The sequence below is a fragment of the Propithecus coquereli genome, unplaced genomic scaffold (assembly GCF_000956105.1).
Source record: "Propithecus coquereli isolate 6110/MARCELLA unplaced genomic scaffold, Pcoq_1.0 Scaffold441, whole genome shotgun sequence".
NCBI classification, from domain to species: domain Eukaryota; kingdom Metazoa; phylum Chordata; class Mammalia; order Primates; family Indriidae; genus Propithecus; species Propithecus coquereli.
In genome coordinates this window covers 2,563,780-2,584,196 of record NW_012150186.1, presented here as the reverse complement: position 1 = coordinate 2,584,196, position 20,417 = coordinate 2,563,780, and the positions used below count along the sequence as shown (strand labels likewise).

The following is a 20,417-nucleotide window of genomic DNA, read 5'->3' as shown; positions in this document are numbered from 1 at the left end:
AGCATGATCATATTTGTGTAAAATCCCAAGGAATCCACAAAGAACTTAATAGAAGTAAGTATGTGAATTTAGCAAGCTGAAAGTATAGCAGGTCCATACATATTGCTGGTATTTCTAAATACTAGCAATAAACTGAAAATAAAATATTAAAAATAACTTTTACATACTTTTCATAAAAACTAACTAAACATGGATCATAGACCCAAATATAAAATGCAAAGCTATAAAGCTTCTAGTGGAAAACATAGGAGAAAAACCTAAGTGCCCTTGGATTTGGTGATGAATTTTAAAATATATCAAAGCATGATCCATTAAAGAAAAACTTGGTTAAGTTGTACTTTATAAAAATTAAAAACTTCTGTTCTACTAAAGAGAATCAAAAGATAAGCCTCAGACTGAGTGAAAATATTTGCAAAACACATATCTGATAAAGCTGTGGTTCCCAACCTCTGTGACCTGTTAGGAAGGGGGCGGCATAGCAGGAGGTTAGCGGAGGGCGAGTGAGCAAAGCTTCATCTGCATTTACAGCCACTCGCCAGCCCTCGCATCACCCCCTGAGGCCTTCTGCTCATCAGCAGCGGCATTAGATTCTCATAGGAGTGCAAATCCTTCTGTAAACTGTGCACACGAAGGATTTAGGTTGTGCACTCCTTATGAGAATCTAATGCCTGATGATCTGAGGTGAAGCTGAGGCAGTGATGCTAGTGCTGGGGAGTGGATGTAAATACAGATTATCGTTAGCAGGGAGGTTCGACTGCACAGAGACCATAATCAATAGCTTGCAGACTCATATCAAAACCCTATCAGTGAGTGGCAAGTGACAATGTAATAATACTAGAAACAAAGTGCACAATAAATGTAATGTGCTTGAATCATTCTGAAAGCATCCCACCTCCCCACCCCTGTCCATGGAAAAATTGTGTTTCATGAAACCGGTCCCTGGTGTCAAAAAGGTTGAACACCGCTATGATAAAGGTCTCTTATCCTAAATATACAAAGAACTCTTAAAGCTCAACAATAAGAAACAACCCAATTTCTTTTAAAAGGACAAAGATCTGAAAAAAGAAACAAACAAAAAACCCCACCACACCAAAGAAGATATACAGATGACAAGTAAGCATATGAAGAAATGCTCAATAACATTTGTCATGAGGTAACGAAACAATGAGATACCACCACATATCCCTTAGAATTGCTAAAATCCAAAAACCTGACAATACCAATAACTGGTGAGGTTGTGGAGAATAGGAACTCTCTTTCATTGCTGGTGGGAATGGGAAATGGTACAGACACATTAGAAGACAGTTTGGCAGTTTCTTACAAAGCTAAAAATAGTCTAACCATAGTCTTACAGTATAATCCAGCAATTGGATTTGAAAAATTATGTCTACATGGAAACCTGTCACAAATGACTATAGCAGTGATTCATAATCACCAAGAACTGGGAACAACCAAAATATCCTTCAATGGGTGAATGGATAAACAAACTGTGTCACATCCATATGATGGAATTATTCAGTGATAAAAAGAAATGAGCTATCAAGCCACATGGATGAATCTTAAATACATATTACTAAATGAAAGAGTCCTGTCTGAAAAGACTAAATACCATTTAATTACAATTATGTGACATTCTAGAAATGGTAAAACTATAGGAACAGGAAAAAGATCAGTAGTTTCCTGAGGTTTGAGGAGAGTGGAAGAGGTTAAATGTGGGAAGCACAGGGGATTTTTAGGGCACTGAAACTATTCTGTATGATACTATAATGGTGGATACATGCATATTCATAGCAGCTTTATTTATAATAGCCCCAAACTGGAAACAACTCAAATGTCCAATCACAGGTGAATGGATAAGCAAATTGTCATACTGTGTACCTGTACCATGAATACAACTCAGCAAGAAAAAGCAGCAAACTACTGATACAAGCTACAACACGATGGATCTCAAAAATATTATGCTGAGTCAAAGAAACCAGAACCACATACTTTATGATTCAATTTGTAAGAAATTCTAGAACATGAAAACTAATCTACAGTTAGGTGCCTGGGTAGGGTGGTAGGGTGGTAGTGATGGTGGGCATTGACTGTAGAGAGGCAGAGCTTTTAATTTTTGTGAATAAAATATTCTTTTCTTTGATTGTGTGGTGATTACATTCCATATACATTTGTCATTATATTATATTATGCATAAATTATACATTCCTCAATTTGACTTTTTTAAAAAAGGAGGCAACATCAAGACTGACTGGATGATTTGTGCACAAAGGATAAGACTCTCATTAAGAAGGCATCCTTTGAGAATACAGGTCAAGGGCTGGCTTTTATGCTGGAAGCTTCCCATGTGTCAGAATGGAGAGCTTTGCTCCACTGTACCAACTCTTCCCTAGTACCCCTAGATCTCTTTAGGCAGTTCTTTTGAAAGGATTCCTCCTGCTGTTATAGTCTGTTTTTGTTCCCCATAAATTCATATGTTGAAACCTAATCCCCAATGTGATGATGTTTGGAAGTGGGGCCTTTGGGAAGCGATTAGGTCTTAAGGATAGAGACCTTGTGAATGGGATTAGTGCCCTTGTAAAAGGGAGCTCTTTTGACCCTTTTGCCATGTGAAGACACAGTAAGAAGATGCTGTCTATGAACCAGGAAGTGGGCCCTCACCAGACATTGCATCTGGTGATACATTGATTGATCTTAGACTTCTCAGCCTCCAGAACTGTCAGAAATAAATTTCTGCTGTGTATAAGCCACCCAATCTATAGCATTTGGTTACAGCAGCCTGAACAGATTAAGACACCTGCCCTCCCCAACCTCCACCACCACCCACCCAGGTGTACTCACCTGGCTGCCAACTATTCTGTGCTTCAGGGTACAGGTGGGAATTAGACTGCTCCTCGTACGCCTTTAAACCATTCAGTGCCTGCCTCACTTCTCCCTCTTTTCCTCTGTAATGCTTTTGATATCCAAGTCCAGAACCTCTCTAAAACTCTGCAAATCCAAAGTTGTTAATTTGTTCTTAGGGTTTTTATTTCTTGGTGTGCTGCCATTAATTTAATCCTATTCAAAGGCAGCATATCTATTGCTGTATAACAAATGCCACAAAATTTAAGGGCTTAAACCAACAAAATAAAAAGGAGATGAGGATCATTGGGGGATATCTTGGAGGCTAACTAATAAAGCCAGTAAATACTTACTCGTGTGTCTATATCTGTCTGTTTTATTTTTATTCCTCAGCAAGTCTTTCATCTGATGCATGTGAAGAAAATACTAATAAATTTTTATCAGTAGGATAGACACTATTATAAACAAACTAAGATGTTTATAGTATTTTAAAATTACACTTGCACATCTTTTCTTTTTTTAAATTAACAGACACTTTTGGGAGCAAATTTAGAAAAATGAAGGTGAAGCATAGAGTTCCCAAATACCCTCTCCACCCCAACCCCAGCTTCTCCTATTACTATCTTGCATTAGTGTGCTACATTTGTTTACAACTGAGGAGCCAGCATTGATACATAATTAACTAAAGTTCATAGTTTACATTATTCATTCTTTGTGTTGTACATTCTATGGGTTTTGACAAACGTATGATAACATGCATCTACCTTTACAGTATCATACAGAACAGCTTTACTTCCTTAAACATACCCCTTGCTCTACCTATTCATTCTTTCCTCCCTTCCCCCTGAACCTCTGCAACCGCTGATCTTTTTACTGACTCCATAGTTTTGCCTTTTTCAGTGCGTCGTATAGTTGGAATCATACAGTATGTAGACTTTTCGAATTGGCTTCTTTCACTTAGCAATATGTACTTGTTTCTTTCATGTCTTTTTGTAGCTTGATAACTCAATTCTTTTTATCATTGAATAATATGCCGTTATATGGATGTACTGCAATTTGTTCTTCTATTCACTTATGGAAGGACTTATTGATAACTTCCAAATTTGGCACTTATGAATAAAGCTGCTATAAACATTTATGTGTGGGTTTTTATGCGGATATGTACTTTTTTTGTCATCCCTGGTTATTCAGGTTTACACTGGGTTGTTTTATTGTTGTTGTTTTTCTGATATGGTTTATTTCTTCCATATTTGAAAAAAAAATCCTTTGTCTTGTTTTTACAAGCCTGAATTCTTATTAGTTTCTCATTAAATATTGATTACAACAAACTTTCCTAAAAAATAATGCAAACATTTTAAAATTCATTGAGTGATTTTCAAACTCCCTTGGATTTCTAGGCTCATGACCGTTTCCACAGAAAGGTAGAATTGTGTGCTATAATTGAGATCGGAGGACTAAATAACTTTTCCATAATGAAACCAAAAGTATTTTAAGCTCTTTTCCATTGATGTTTTATTATAAATGTCTATTTTGCAATTTCTCCTCTTTCTATCCTTAACTGAACACTTCATTAAGTAAAATGCCTGCCATCACCATATCTGAATTTCTGAGTATTCCTTTTGATGACAGAATAAAAATTATGCTTTTTAAAGAACATCTCTAAAAGCATTTCACTCAATTCATGTGTTTTTATTACTTTTTAAGATATTCTAGAAGCCCTGCATACACACATGGCACCAAACAGATTGTTCTGTGTGGGAACACATATTTTGCTTTAGTTTTAGACAGCTGTAATGAACAGCTGTACTTTCTTATCTGCACTATGTCCAACCCTCTCTTCCTCACTGTCTTGGTAAGAGGCATGCCCTTTTCTTCCCACTCTGGAAGCACGAGGGGCCATATCCTGATGCTTCCTTCCCCCGGCCCCAGTAGCCTGTGCGTGGACATATGATCTAGGGTTAGCCATCTATCATTTTTCCAGAATGTTGATTCTTGACCAAGTGACACAAAGACAAAGAGGAGATGATATTTAATTCACAGCAGTGGAGAGATTATTTCCAACAGTGTTGCGGGGGAATCCCAAAAAGGCAGCAGGAGTGCCCCGCAACAAAGGTGGTTGTGTCCCTCCCAGGCTACTCCTGCTAAAATCTTCTATTAATAGTTTCTTGACTGTCTGGGGCCACCTGAGTTTGTACTTTACAAGTCTACTATTACAGTTTTCTGTCAATTTGTGAGCTCTTGATACCCTTCCAATAAATCTTTTTTTCGGGTAAGATTGTTAAGAGTGGCTATTACTTCCCATAAAAGTATTTTAATTGATGAATGGGCAAAATCAGTCAATCCATTCTTTAATTCTCCCAATATTCATTAAGCACATACCATACATTGTGGTAGGGCTTAAGAAGATGATGGTGAGTAAGCGGACTCTGACGGTGAGTAGGAATATGATGGTGAATAACCAGACACTGTCTCTGCTGTCTAGGAACCAACATTCCATTGGAAGATACAAACAAAGAATGAGATAATTGAAATAAATGTATGATGGGGAAGGACACTATTAACCAGAAACACAAAGGAGGAGCATTTAATCCAACCTTAGCGATAGTAGTGGGGGGAGGGAGGGTGTCAGATTAAGCTTCAAGTGATATCTAAATTGAGATTTGAAAATATGTAAAAATGAAATCTAGATGGAGGTAGGAGGTGGGGATGAGTATTTCAAATAGAAGGAACGCCCATGTAAAAGCCCAGAGTCGAGAGATGTAGAGCACCTTCAAAAAACTAAAAAGGGCCAGGCGCGATGGTTCATGCCTGTAATCCTAGCACTCTGGGAGGCTGAGATGGGAGGATCACTTGAGCTCTGGATTTCGAGACCAGCCAACCAAATATAGAAAAAATTAGCTGGGTGTGGTGGTGCGTGCCTGTAGTCCCAGCTACTTGAGAGGCTGAGGCAGGAGTATCCCTTGAGCCCAGGAGTTTGAGGTTGCTGTGAGCTATGATCACACCACTGCATCCTAGCTGGGGCAACAGAGTGAGACTCTGTCTCAAAACGAACAAACAAAAAAACCTCAAGTAACACATTTAAATGAAAGTAACTATACAAACAAAATAAACAAACAAAAAAAACCCAAAAAACTAAGAAGAAAGAAGTTCTGTATGACTGAATTGCAGAGCTAATTTAAGCAGATAGAAAGTTGAGTCTGGAACTATAAGTGGGATTCAGATCATGAGGAGTAATATGAGTTACATGAAGGTATTAGCACTTTTTTCTATAAGCAATTGGGAGCATTGAAGGGTTTTAAGTAGAAGTCTCAGTAGGCAGCAGCCTGGTACCTGGGTGCCTGGGGAAATTGTATAAGAAAAGATTGCAAAATTCAGGGTGAGAGCAAAAATCTCTAATATTTCATGACTTCAAAATCACTGATTTTTTAAAAAACAATGATAATTTTCTGTGTTAAATGATTATGCTGAGTTAAAATTAGCAGACAGATTTGTTGAGAATTTTTTCTATAATGGTAATGAATTTACTATGATTTATCAATATTTCACAGAGGACTGCCTATGAGATTGGCTTCTGGCTTTCAGGTTTTTTTTTTTTGGCTTTTTTTTTGAGACAGAGTCTCACTCTGTTGCCTGGGCTAGAGTGCCATGGCTTCAGCCTAGCTCACAGCAACCTCAAACTCCTGGGCTCAAGTGATCCTCCTGCCTCGGTCTCCTGAGTAGCTGGGACTACAGGTATGTGCCACCATGCCCGGCTAATTTTTTCTATATATTTTTAGTTGTCCAGCTAATTTCTTTCTATTGTTTTAGTAGAGACCGGGGGCGGGGGGCGGGGGGGGAGGTCTCGCTCTTGCTCAGGCTGGTTTCGAACTCTTGAGCTCAAACGATCCGCCCGCCTCGGCCTCCCAGAGTGCTAGGATTACAGGCGTGTTTTTTTGCCTTGTATTTCCTAAAATAATTTTGTGGTTTTTTTGTTTGTTTGTTTTCACTTTTTTCAAGTTTTAGCGTTAAGCTTGATCCTAAAATAATTTTGAAAGGCTATTATCTTTACACACTAAGTTGACATTCAAGATTTTTTATTATAAATGTAAATAGTTGTAAAGCATACAATTTGTTCTTATATTATAAATTTAACATTTAGCAATATAATTGTATCACTCTTGTGTTTATGCATGGAAGAGACTCAAACTATAGCAATTTGGTGTCCACTATTATTCTTTCAGAAAAATGACATCAACCTTCTTTAATAGGGAGAATTTTACAATGCTCCTTTTTCTCTTTGAATTGTTGTTTCCATTCCATTTCTCTCACATAATTTTATCGTAATATAATAGGATAATTACCTTTTTGCTGTAAAGTCTTTTATTGATAAAAGACTATCATATATGCTGCCATAAAAATGTCTTCTATTAATCGATTGAACCATAATTTCAATTAACAGTAATATAAAAAAATTTTTTTTCAATTTTTAGAAACTCATGTTTATTTTCCATCAACCGTATTTCCATCTTGTTTAAGAGTTTGTGGGAGAACTTAGGACCACTCAGTGGTTGTTCCCACCCATTCAGTGGCCTGAGCAGTGGGAGCTGCAGACCAGTCTTCCCTGGGGAACTGCTGAATAGGCACAGAGGCACCAGCGTGCCCTCAGACCAGTCTGCAACCTGGGGTTGAGTAGCAACAAGCTCAGGAGCTGGAGCCGTCCATTCACCCTGAAATTCCTCTTTGGTCACAGCTTTCTTGGCGGCAGCCTGCTCTTCCTTTTCAATCTCTTCAGGATCTGTGTAGAAGTAGAGGTCAGGCATGACCTCCCACGGGTGTTCACGGGAGATGGTGCCATGCATGCGGAAAACTTCCCGGGCCAACATCCACGGCATCAGACCCACTGAGTGAGCTCCCTTGTTGTTGCCTGGGATGGCAGTGTCCACATAACGCAGAGGAGAATCTGAGTTACACAGAGCAACGGTGGGCAGGTTAACATGAGACGCCTCTGTGAGAGGCTGGTGGTCAGCCTTGGGGTCAGTAACCACCAAAAGACGTGGCTCCTGGAATGCTGCCTGGATCTGTTAGTGAAGGTTCCGGGAGTGAAACACCAGCACTAGGAGTGGTACCAGCAGCAGCAGCAGACTTCGGCGCAGCTCGCTGGTCAGTATTCCTGGAGGATATGACACTGACATCAGCAGGGTTTTCAATGGCAACAATGGCACGAGCTGCCAACAGAAGCTTCTCCCAGGTCCTCTTCAGATTTACAATGTAGATGCCATCACTTTTCCTTTTGTAGATGTACTGTTCCATTTGGAAGTCAAGGTTGGTGCCACCTAAGTGGGACCTTGCTGCAAGGAATTTGAGGACGTCCTCCTCCTTCATTTGCAGGATGTCAAGGGCTCCAGGAAGAAGGCCAGGCACAAAGACAGAAAGGGAAAAGGGAATATGAAAAGTATTTGTATGATTACTGAGTACACTACAGTGGAAAAGGGATACAGATCAAGACTTTAACACTTTTAAAAAAGTGTTTTTATTGGTCTTTAGAATATGTTGAAATCCCAGTTTCACATTATTGTTTATGTGGCTGTAGGGAGCTCAATCTCTTTGAGCTTTATTTTCCTCATCTGTTAAATGGTAACAATACCATCTGCTTTGTACCTCAGGTGATGATTAAAAGAAAGAAACTCAGGCTTCTTTCACTTAGCATGTTTTCAAGGTTCATCTATGTTATAGCATGTATCAGAAAGTCATTCTTTTTTACTGCTGAACAATATTCCACTGTATGGATATGCCACATTTTGTTATCCGTTCATCAGCTGATGGACATTTGGGTTGTTTCCACTTTTTGCCTATTATGAACTATGCTGCTATAAACATGTACATGTTGCGTTAACATGTTTTCATATCTCATGGGTATATGCCTAGGAATGAGATTGCTGGGTCATATGGAAATTCTACATTTAGCATTTTGAGGAACTGCTAAAGTGTTTTCCAAAGTAGCTGCACCATTTTTACATTTCCATCAGCAATGAATGAAGGTTCCAATTTCTCTATATCCTCAACAAAACTTGTCTATTGATTATAATCATCCTGGTATTTGAAATGGCATCTCATTGTGGTTTTGATTTGAATTTTCATAGTGGATAATGATGTTGAGCATCTGTTCATGTGCTTTTGGCCATTTGTATGTCTTCTTTGGAGAAATGTGTACTTACATCCTAAATTTTTTTTGGTTTTAGTAATTGTTTTGGTAACCCTTAAGATCTAACCTCTTAGCAAATTTCAAGGATACAATACAGGATTATTAATTACAGACACTGTGCTATACATTAGAGCTCTAGAACTTATTCATCCTGCATAACCCTTTTACCATTTTTTAAATTGGTTTATTTATTTTTCAATCACTCAGCTGTAGGAGTTCTTTTTATATTCTGGATACAAGTCTCTTGTATTAGATATGTAATTTGCAAATATTTATGAGTTGTCTTTTGACTTTCTCAATGGTGTCATTTCAATCACAAAAAAAGGTTTTTAATTTTGAGGACGTCCAGTTTATCTATTTTTCCTTTTGTCATGTGTGCTTCTGGTATCTGAGAAGGTTTTGTGTGACCCAAAGTTGCAGAGATTTATTTCTGTGTTTACTTCTCAGAGTATTACAGTTTTAGCTCTTATATTTAGGTCTCTGATCCATTTTGAGTTTATTTTTTATATGGTATAATTTGGGGTCCGACTTCATTCTTTTGCATGTTAATATCCAGTTGTCCCAGCACCATTTGCTGAAAAGATGATTCTTCCCCATTGAATTGTCTTGGCATCCTTGTTCAAAATCAACTGATCATAAATTTAAGGGTAAATCAATCCTTAAATGCTGATTCTAATACTTTTATTGTAATGTTATCTAAATGAAATAAAATTTACATTGTCAGTTTTAAAGAAATTATTACCATAGTGGATAATGATATTGAACATCTTTTCATGTGCTTTTGGCCATTTGTATGTTTAATTGTATCAACAGCGTATTTTCAAATGTTAATGACTACCTACGAGAAATTTTAACAAAACAGATGAATTGTTCATATTTGTTTATGTTTTCTGTCAAATCTATTGATATAATTAGTAACTTGAAGTATTTTTGTTCTGTAGTTGAACTTCCAAATATTCCTGAATATCTATCTCTTAAGAATACATAAACATTCTTATAAAACTGACGATTAACAAAATATTTATTCCAATAAAATGTTTCTTTCAAATTCTGACATAATTCAATGTACTGATTTATCTCTATGACTAAAGCATAACTAGTACAATGTAACTGTAACATGTGGTTTGGGGATAGAACATGAGTCCTAAGTTTTTGGACAATTCTCCAAATAATCACAAAAATTACTCCAGGACAGGCATGAAAAATAATTAAAATGCTGGTATCAACCCTGATCTATCGGTAATGAATGCCTGATCATTTTGTGTAAAGGATTCTGAGGCTATATTTAGGATGAACACAAAGGAGTGCTGACATTAATTAACGACATCTACCATGGAAGTGGGGGGGAGGGACTTGCAGTCATATTGTAATACTTAGGAATTTGGCTGTAATAAAATTGGAAAAAGCAGTGGCTTAAATACATTAACAGTTTTATATTTCTTTTTTAGTCCAGGGTTGGTTTGGTGGATCCATGTCCCCAGGGAGTCAGGCCTTCCTATCTTCTACCTAGCCATCCTTAGCTTGTGTTTGTTCTTTTGTCATCACAGGATGGCTGCTCAAACTACAGTACTGCATTTGAGTCCCAGATGTAAAGAAAAGTAAGGGTGAAGGGCAAAAGGCACAGATCAACAAAACTGACCTTCCATTTGAAAAAACATTTCCAGAAGTTTCATCCAACAGCTTCCACTTCCACTTCATTGGCAGGAACCAATGGTCACATCTCATCTGCAAGGAATGTTGGGAGATGTAGTTTTTAGCTAGGCACATTTATACTCCCAACAAAAACAGTGTAATGTCACTTATAATCAAGAGAGAATCCATATAGGAAGACTGCTAGAAGTTAACTCCACTATTACTATAAATAGGTAATTATGCTTGAACAAATGGCATAAACCTGGACTACCCTAGGCAAACCCAGGAGTAGTTTCTAGGCACTGTTGAGCAGATTAAATGAGAAAATAAATATAAAGCACGTAGCACAGAGCCTGACACACATTAGATAGTCAATAAATACTACTCTGTTTTCATTACTGAATTTAAAAATTTAAAAGCTTCATTGTCTCATTTTGCTCTACTTTCTTTTAATGATAATATGCTTTTTTTTTTTTCTTTGTAGACAGGATCTCACTCTATTGCCTGGGCTGGAGTGCAGTGATGTGATCATAGTTCACTACAGCCTCAAACTTCTAGGCTTAAGTGATCCTCCTGCCTCAGCCTCCCAAGTAGCTGGGACCACAGGCACACACCACCAGGTCTGCCTAATTTTTAAAATTTTTTGTAGAGACAGGGTCTCACTATATTGCCCAAGCTGGTCTCAAGCTCTTGGCCTCAAGTGTTCCTCCTGCCTCAGCCTCCCAGGGATTAGAGACATGAGCCACTGTGCCTCACAACTATAATGCACTTGATATTCTTCTTTATGATGGAAAGTAGAGGGCTGAAATGAGTTTAAATTTTTTTTAAGACTGAGAAAAACCTTAATTATAAGTCAAACAACCAACCTCTCTAAAGGAGGAACAATGTTGGCAGACACTGCAGAATTTCCTAGTTATGAGGAAAATTCTGGAATGATAGTGCATATCCTATTTGTTCTTTCCATTGTGAACTGTTTGTACCATTAGAAGCATGATGGGGAGAATCAGAATTTTTACTATTTAGTATACCATTTGGCAAACATTTTGGCCTGAGGCCCTTTAAACTCTTAAAAATTTGTAAAGATCACGAAGAACTTCTGTTTATATGAGGTATATTTATTGATATTTACCATATTAGAAATGAAAATTAAAAGAATATTCACTTATTTAAAATAATAATAACTCCATCATACATTAACACAAATAGCAGGGCACGGTGGCTCATGCCTGCAATCTTAGCACTCTGGGAGGCCGGGGTGGGAAGATCGCTTGAGCTCAGGAGTTTGAGACCAGCCTGAGCAAGAGCGAGGCCCCGTATCTACTAAAAATTGAAAAATTAGCCAGGTGTCGTGGCACGTACCTGTAGTCCCAGCTACTTGGAGGCTGAGGCAGGAGGATTACTTGATCCCAGGAGTTTGAGGTTGCAGTGAGCTATGATGACTCCACTGCACTCTACCAGGGGTGAGAGTGAGACTCTGTCTCAAAACAAACAAAAAATCCACAAATAACACATTCAAATGAAAGTAGCTATACAAAAAAAATGATTTAGAGAAGAGGGTTGTTTTACCTTTCTGCAGATTTATTGCCTGGTTTAACAGAATTGAAAAGGATTCTTATATCTGCCTTTTTATGCAATTTGTTGCACTACATTACTTTGGTGGAATATATAAGATATGTTGTAGAAAAAAAGGGGAGTATTTTAATAGCCTTTTCAGATAATTATGGTTATTCTTTGATACTATACCAAAACTCAATGGTAATTTCTTAAAAGTTAGTTGCACAGTGGAATATGAAATCACATCAATGAACTTTTTGTATTGTTATATTAAAACCCATCAGTCTGTCTTGTACTTGCAGTGAATCTTTTATTCCATCCATTGGTCATTTGGAAAATACTGGTTCACTGAGCTATGCAGTATTCCAAATGTTTACACATTTCAGAAACCTGTTACCTTAGAACATTCTAGAGAACATAAGAACACACAAGCACACATTCCATCAGCCATCAGAATGATGATGTCATATGTATGTGTCACGTTGCCTCTGGAAAACTTCACCTACATTCAAGAGAGAATGAGAATGAAAAAGATAAATTATGCCTTATTATTATGATGAAAACAGTTTTAACCATACAGATCCATTGAAAGGGTCTTAGTATCAGACCACACGTTAGGACTAGCTGATATTGCCAGGCATGGTGGTTCATGCCTATAATCCTAGCACTCTGGGAGGCCCAGGAAAGAGGAGTGCTTGAGCTCAGGAGTTCAAAACCAGCCTGAGCAAGAGACCCTGTCTCTCCTAAAAATAGAAAAATTAGCTGGACATCGTGGTGGCAGGCCTGTAGTGCCAGCTACTCAGGAGGCTGAGGCAGGAGGATCACTTGAGCCCAGGAGTTTGAGGTTGCAGTGAGCTATGATGATGTCACTGTACTCTCTACCCAGGGTGACAGAAGGAGACTCTGTCTCAAAAAGAAAAAAAAGAAAAGAAAAAATCTGATATACTATGATACGACTTGTCAAATAAACAAAGGAAGCAAAAAACTTACCACCTGAGTTTTTTGTTAAAGCCAGGAGGCAATAAATACAGAAACATAAAATGCACACAAAACACACAAACAGCAAAATAAAAAATATAGTCTCAAATGGCAATTTCAAATCTCTTTTTATGTAGGCAAGCAGTTAGGCTTATAGAAACAGACGGCTTCTTATTTAAAGGTCATATCCATTTTTTGGAGTTTGATTCCCAATTATTAGCATTTCAAGGCATGTGGGTGGGTGTCTTTGGAGAGCTCAAAATGCTTCATTTACACCCCCATGGAAACTTTGAGGAAACACGGATGGTAGAACCCCACTAAAAGTATTTTAGTACATGCTTGCTGTTCGCAGTATGGATTGGGAACTATTCATTTACCATGGATCAAGTTTTATTTGCAAGTTTAAGATAGAAGATGACATTCTCAAGTAGAACTGGTTACACATGTGGGGAGCTGCTAGATAAACCTCTTATTTTGCTCTCTTTGTTATTCCAGGTTTTCAAATGCAGGATGATGGAGCAGGTTGATCCTATTTTTCGGAAACAGCCACCTGCCAACTAGTTTTTAGTAGGAGGCTGGCTATAGGACCTTCACTCAGCAACACTGCCAAGGACAAATTTGTTTTAGTGACCCTGCCTCCTTCTTTTCTATTGACTTCCCCAATGCCCTTTCCACTTTTTTTTGGTTGCACAGAAGGCCCAACTGTGTGGCCCACCCAGGCCTGCTCTCCTAGGAAATGCTCACTTTGGAGATTACCTATTCCTTTGCCTCTTTCTTTATCCTTCAACAAACACCCTTTGTATTCTGTCAGTGAAGTCAGATCTTAGCTTAGATCAGTCCAAGGCCATGGTGATGTCAAGCCTACTAAAACGCTTTACACTAAGGTATGAATGATGGATACCAAGTGCTTAAGAATTACGAATCAATAATCTGAACGAATAAACTTGCAAAGGGTGACTATATGTAGCCATTGAACATACTGTTTAGCTTTTCTTTCCAACCATACTAAAAGCCAATAAGCCATTTAGATTTTAATCTAATTATCCTGAACGCCCAGTCTTTAACTGAAGGGCATTCCTATGGCAAGAAATGAGATATGAAATCACTATATAGCTATGTTTGGCAGCCCCAGAGATTTAGATATTAAGGTGAAAGTCGGTGGAGTACCAAAAGGGCAGCCCTCATTCGAACAAGATGTTTTGATTTCAAGGCCCCTGGTATATTCTGGGATTTTCGGTAGTCCCTTTTGACATTCCACTTATTCTTCAGAATGATTTAAGGCTTTTTTTTTTTTTTTTTTTTAGTAAACAGTGTTAGCTGTGATCCCAAGTGTTTTTAGGATAAGATGGGGCCTCGAACTGTGGTGTACGTGAGACAAGTTTAAGGTAACTAACGCCAACTCCTCCCTGTTTGAGAACTACCCTCTCTCCTCACAGCTGATCCAATCCCGAGGCTTGCCTGAGGGTAGACGATGGGGGTGATTGCCCGGCCTAGAAGGCCACTAATAGCATTATTTCTCTCAGAGTCTCCATAGATTCTTGTTCTCGCCGTGACCTTTCACTCAACAGGCAGGCAGTGAGGCGTCTACGCAGAGCCAGAGCCGGCATAGCGCGCTGGACGCAAGCAACAGGCAAGACGGGCGTGCCATCACTGGAGAGTCTCAAGCGACAGCAGTGGGCGGCGCACCGATCCTCTCCTTTCTTTAACCCTTCTTCACACACAGTCCCACCCTCGCCGGAAGCGGAGCAGTTTCTATGTACGCCACTTCCGGTGCGGACGGCCGGTCCCTGGCGGGAGCGAGCACGCTAGTGCGCGGCAACTTTGTTCCCGCCTCCCTTGCCCCCGCCACCACTCATCTCCGGCATTCTCTGAGCGTGACGTGCGTGCGCGCTCTCGGCCTTGCGTCAGGTCCGAGGGGCGAAAAGCCGAAAGAGCGAGGAAAGAAGGAGGGGTTGTGGAGGTTAGGGTCCAACCAGCAAGTCCCGTCGCCCTCCCTCCTCCTGACGAGGAGCGGAGAGGGAAGGGGAGGAGCAAACCGGGTCCGGCCGCGCACACCAGAAGCCTCCTCGTGGAGGGGGGAGCGGAGGAAAGGGGTAGCTCCGTCACCTCTGCTTGCGGCGGCGGCGAAGGAAGAAGAAAGTCAGGGCCCGTGCCCACCGCCACAGACTCAGAAACGCCCCCCACCCCCATCTCCCCGGAAACAGCCCCCCGCCCAGCCCCGCACACTCGCTGCCCTAACCGTGAGCCGCAGCCTGGTCGCCCCCGCCTCGCCCCGCCCCGCCGCCCATCCTCGAGGGCCGTAGAGTGCGCGAGGCCCTAGGCCGGGAGTTGTTGTCAGGCCCAGGCCACTTCCGAGGCGCCTGCGGTGTGTCGCCGCCACCACAGGAGGACGACGTCGACGCGAAGGAGGAGGCGGCGGAGGCGTGTTGTTGTCTCGCCCACTCCCCTCCCCTCAACTCGCACCCAACGTCGGGGCGCGATGGAGTGAAGCGGCGACGAAGGTGGTACTTCCGCGTTGCGCTGCAGGAGCCAAGAGGGCGGCCGAGGCCGCTCCCCCACCCCTGGGGGCACTTGGAGGACTCCGGACTCCCCCGCAGGTCAGCGCCGGGCGCATCTGGTGTTTTTGCTGCGGAGGATAGGACGACGAGCGCGATCGGGAGCTCTGCTGCCTGGATTCTTCCTTCCCTCAGGCCCGGAGGCCGCTGCATACCCCACTGTGACCTGGAACCCAGGGACCCGAGTCCCAACCCGGATTATCGTGGCGCGTCTCCCGGCCGGCCCTGGTGCTCGGTGTCCCTCCGCCGCGGCCGCTGTTCCCGTTTCCGGCGGAGGAGATGGCCAGGATCTGACCCGGGAGGAGGCCGCACCCGCGCCGCGCTTTGCGGCGGGCTCTAGGCGATGCCGAGCAGCTCGGACACGGCGCTGGGGGGAGGCGGGGGCCTGAGCTGGGCGGAGAAGAAGTTGGAGGAACGCCGCAAGCGCAGGCGATTCCTGTCCCCTCAGCAGCCGCCGCTGCTGTTGCCGCTCCTGCAGCCGCAGCTCCTGCAACCGCCGCCGCCCCCGCCGCCTCTGCTCTTCCTGGCTGCTCCCGGCACGGCCGCCGCCGCAGCCGCCGCCGCCGCGGCCTCCTCCTCTTGCTTCAGCCCGGGCCCCCCTCTGGAGGTCAAGCGGCTGGCGAGAGGCAAGAGGCGCGCAGGAGGGCGGCAGAAGCGGCGCCGCGGGCCCCGCGCCGGGCAGGAGGCGGAGAAGCGTCGGGTCTTCTCGCTGCCCCAGCCGCAGCAGGACGGCGGTGGCGGTGCTAGTAGCGGCGGGGGTGTGACCCCGCTGGTGGAATACGAGGATGTGAGCTCCCAGTCCGAGCAGGGGCTGCTGCTGGGGGGGGCCAGCGCGGCAACGGCGGCGACGGCTGCCGGGGGAACAGGGGGTAGCGGCGGGAGTCCGGCCTCCTCCTCCGGCACCCAGCGGCGCGGGGAGGGGTCGGAGCGCAGGCCCCGCCGGGACCGCCGCAGCAGCAGCGGCCGCAGTAAGGAGCGCCACCGCGAGCACCGGCGGCGGGATGGGCAGCGCGGGGGCAGCGAGGCCTCCAAGTCCCGCAGCCGCCACAGCCACAGCGGCGAGGAACGGGCCGAGGCCTCCAAGAGCGGCAGTAGCAGCAGCAGCGGCGGCCGCCGGAAAAGCGCCTCGGCCACCTCTAGCAGCAGTAGCAGCCGCAAGGACCGAGACTTGAAGACCCACCGGAGCCGGACTAAGTCGTCCAAGGAGCCGCCTTCGGCCTACAAGGAGCCGCCCAAGGCCTACCGGGAGGACAAGACCGAGCCCAAGGCCTACAGGCGGCGGCGGTCCTTGAGCCCGCTGGGAGGCCGGGACGACAGCCCGGTGTCCCACAGGGCCTCCCAGAGCCTGAGGAGCCGTAAGTCCCCCAGCCCGGCAGGAGGTGGCAGCAGCCCCTATTCTCGGCGGCTGCCGCGCTCCCCGAGCCCCTACAGCCGCCGCCGCTCCCCCAGCTACAGCCGCCACAGCTCCTACGAGCGGGGCGGCGACGTGTCCCCCAGCCCTTACAGCAGCAGCAGCTGGCGCCGTTCCCGCAGCCCCTACAGCCCAGTGCTCAGGTGAGTCCCGCGGTTCTGTCCGTTTGCTTTGGCTGCGTTGGCCAAATTCCTCAGGAGGCAGGGAAAGTGGTGCTCAGACTCCTTGAAACCATCCAGGTCCGCCACCTACACTAGAGAACACAACTTTAGACAGGGCTTCAAGTAGGGAGAGGCGTTTTCGCGCCCCTGTGACACCTTTGAGGGGGTCGAAGGGACAAAGCAACTAGGCAGACGAACTTTTCTAGCTCCGGGAGGGAAGATTTCTAAGAAAAAATCCAAAGTTTTGGACTTGTTGCATTAATACATTAACAGGTGTCTCTCAACTGCTCTTTGCTTTTCCGGCACAGTTTGGGTAAAAGTAGAGGTGGTTTAAGTTGTCTTAATTTTGAAAGTTTTGTAAAGAGACATCATTGTTGGAGATTTAGAAATGGGCTGCAGCTTAGGGACTAGTATTGTACGGGGAAATCAGAATCAGGTGCTGGTGTCAGAGTTAGGTATGGATTACAAATATTTCATATGATTAATACAGGCATGGGAAAAACAGCCGTTCTGTAAGGTTTATTGTTTTAACATGTGAAAAAAGCTTATGTGCAAGCTGATAGTTTAAAATTCAGAAGATACCCTTTTAGTGATCTTCTTGTGTGGGATAGTATTTTTACCTGATCTTTTAAAGCTGTAGTTTAAAAAAAGTAGAAGAAATGACAGGGTTGTGGTTTCTCTGTTGGTTTGTGATGAGACCCAGTTGCTAAAAACATAGACCTCGTTGGTATAACCCCGTGTAACCAAGTGTAACTTAGTACATTCTTATACTAATATAAACCTGTAGCTGCTTACTTTAAGTTTAACTAGACTTTTGAATATCAGTATCTTTGTTCAGAAGTCTTTACTGTAATTTAGTTAAATTGGAGTAAAACTTGTATGTAATTGTCACTCCTTTCTTATAATAAATACTAATGCGTGCCTTGGTGTATACTTATCCATTAAGCAAAGTGAATTCAAAACAACTTTCCAATATTTTGTGGGCTCTTATACTCCTTCACATGTTTGGAAATTCAAGGCCCTATAGTTAAGATATTGCAACGTGACATTTGGATCACTCTTATTTTCCTGTTGGTCTTAGTTTTCAGCAATGCCAAGTGGATGCTAAATATATCTAAGTAAGCGTTATGTTGAATATCAATACAATACATGAATGCATCTATAAAATTAGCAAATCTCTTTAAAGTGTCAGCCCAGTAAATGTAAAGATGTGATGTGTGCAGAGCTATGAGTGTGAGTTTGTCTTTATACCAAAACAGTTGTATAAATTTCTTCATTTTTACAGTGTTGAAGCACACTTAAAGTTCTAGTTGATGCCTTAAATGAAGAATATCGATCATCTTTGAAAACTTGTTCACTTACTTACTATGTTTTAATTATAATATTTTAGGTTTGCCAAAAGGTTTGTATTTTTTGCAATTGAATTTGTTTTGCAAACTAATTCGGTTAAGTTCCAGGACTTTAGGTAGCAAATTTAAGGATATGATGCAATTTTAAGAATGGATTTTGTGTTTATCAGGCTTTTTAGTTGCTAGATTCTTTTGCAACGTTCTTTATTATAGTGGTAGTGGTATGTATTTTTTTATATGTATATTATATAGTAGTGGTATGTAGGATTAACTACTCATATTTAGCACATATTTCTTGAGCACATACTGTATGCCAGATACTGTGTTAGGTACTGGAAGATAGCAAGGAAGAAAGGACAAGTCATTGCCCTCATGGAGCTTGCATTCTAGAGGGTCATTAATTACTGAATCTTTTCATGGGGTTTATATTGGCCACCACTATTTCTGATGCATTGGATTTGGAAGAAACTTTAGAATATCTTGGCCAACATTGCTGATAGATGGTCATTTGGTATGTGCCTGAGTGCATCCAGAGGTGGAAAGCAGGTTACTTTGAGGCAGTCTGTTCCTTTAGATTTGGGACTTGAGTTCTAGTCTTGGTTTGCCGAGTTTCTTAGCAAGATCCTTGGAGTCTGAGTTTCCTGACCTGTAACAGGGATCTACTTGGTTTTTTAAAAAATTATTATTTCTATTATTTCAAGAATCAAATGAAAATTTGTCTTTTGTAAAGTGTACAGCCTTACAGAAATATAAGGTGATTGAATTATTGTTGAATAGGTTGGATTGTTAGAGTTCTTCAGATATCTAAACAAATCACCTCCATGTCACTTCTACCCATTGCTCCAAGTTTATCCCGTTGGAATGGTCCAGAGCACACTTACATGCTGGCTCTTTAAAATGTGAAGACAGCTAACTCTCTGGGAGGCCGAGGCGGGTGGATCGCTCAAGGTCAGGAGTTCGAGATCAGCCTGAGCAAGAGCGAGACCCCATCTCTACTAAAAAATAGAAAGAAATGATCTGGACAACTAAAAATATATATGTATAGAAAAATTAGCCGGGCATGGTGGCGCATACCTGTAGTCCCAGCTACTCGGGAGGCTGAGGCAGGAGGATTGCTTCAGCCCAGGAGATTGAGGTTGCTGTGAGCTAGGCTGAAGCCACGGCATTCACTCTAGCCCGGGCAACAAAGCGAGACTCTGTCTCAAAAAAAAAAAAAAAAATGAAGACAGTTTTCATGTCTTCTGAGTCTTTTCTTCTATAGGCCAAAAAACTTTCATTTTTCAAAAAGTATGGTTTTCTGATTTTTCACATTGTATCTAGGTTGTTGAATGTTCTGCTTAAAATGTGGGGCCCAGAATTAACAGCTTAAATAGTTGATTGAAAACTTAAGATTTGTAAATACAACAGATGTGTTGTTACTGTTTAGGAACAATTAATTGAACTCAATTGTCCAGCCGAATGCAAAAAGTTTTATTTAGTTTTAGAATTTATTAATAGTAATTGTGGTAGGGGGCTCATGTTTAATGAATAGACTGCTGGATTGTGAGCTCCATGGAGGCAACTGGCCTATCTAGCCCACTATTGTATTTCTAGTGGCCAGCATTGTATCTGGCACAAGTATATTCTTTTTTTTTTTTTTTTGAGACAGAGTCTCACTCTGTTGCCCGGGCTAGAGTGCCGTGGCGTCAGCCTAGCTCACAGCAACCTCAAACTCCTGGGCTCAAGCGATCCTCCTGTCTCAGCCTCCCGAGTAGCTGG

The 20,417-nt window shown here is 42.2% G+C and overlaps 1 protein-coding gene and 1 pseudogene across 4 annotated transcripts in view; one reads left to right on the top strand and one right to left on the bottom strand.

The window, feature by feature from the left end:
- Window positions 1-7,327: 7,327 nt before the first annotated feature.
- On the bottom strand, window positions 7,328-10,382 carry LOC105818499 (annotated as a pseudogene). Its single transcript, XR_001137887.1, has 2 exons — window positions 10,351-10,382; window positions 7,328-8,293 (listed from the first exon to the last, which is right to left on the bottom strand). The product of XR_001137887.1 is annotated as a 40S ribosomal protein SA pseudogene (transcript).
- A 5,075-nt stretch (window positions 10,383-15,457) lies between these two features.
- CDK13 (cyclin-dependent kinase 13) overlaps window positions 15,458-20,417 on the top strand; it is a 115,380-nt gene continuing 110,420 nt past the window's right edge. For all 3 annotated transcript variants that reach the window (XM_012654537.1, XM_012654535.1, XM_012654536.1), the window contains exon 1: window positions 15,458-17,292. In XM_012654537.1, coding sequence (XP_012509991.1) covers window positions 16,082-17,292 — 1,211 coding nt within the window. In that variant the 5' untranslated portion in view covers window positions 15,458-16,081. The remainder of the gene's footprint in view (window positions 17,293-20,417) is intronic.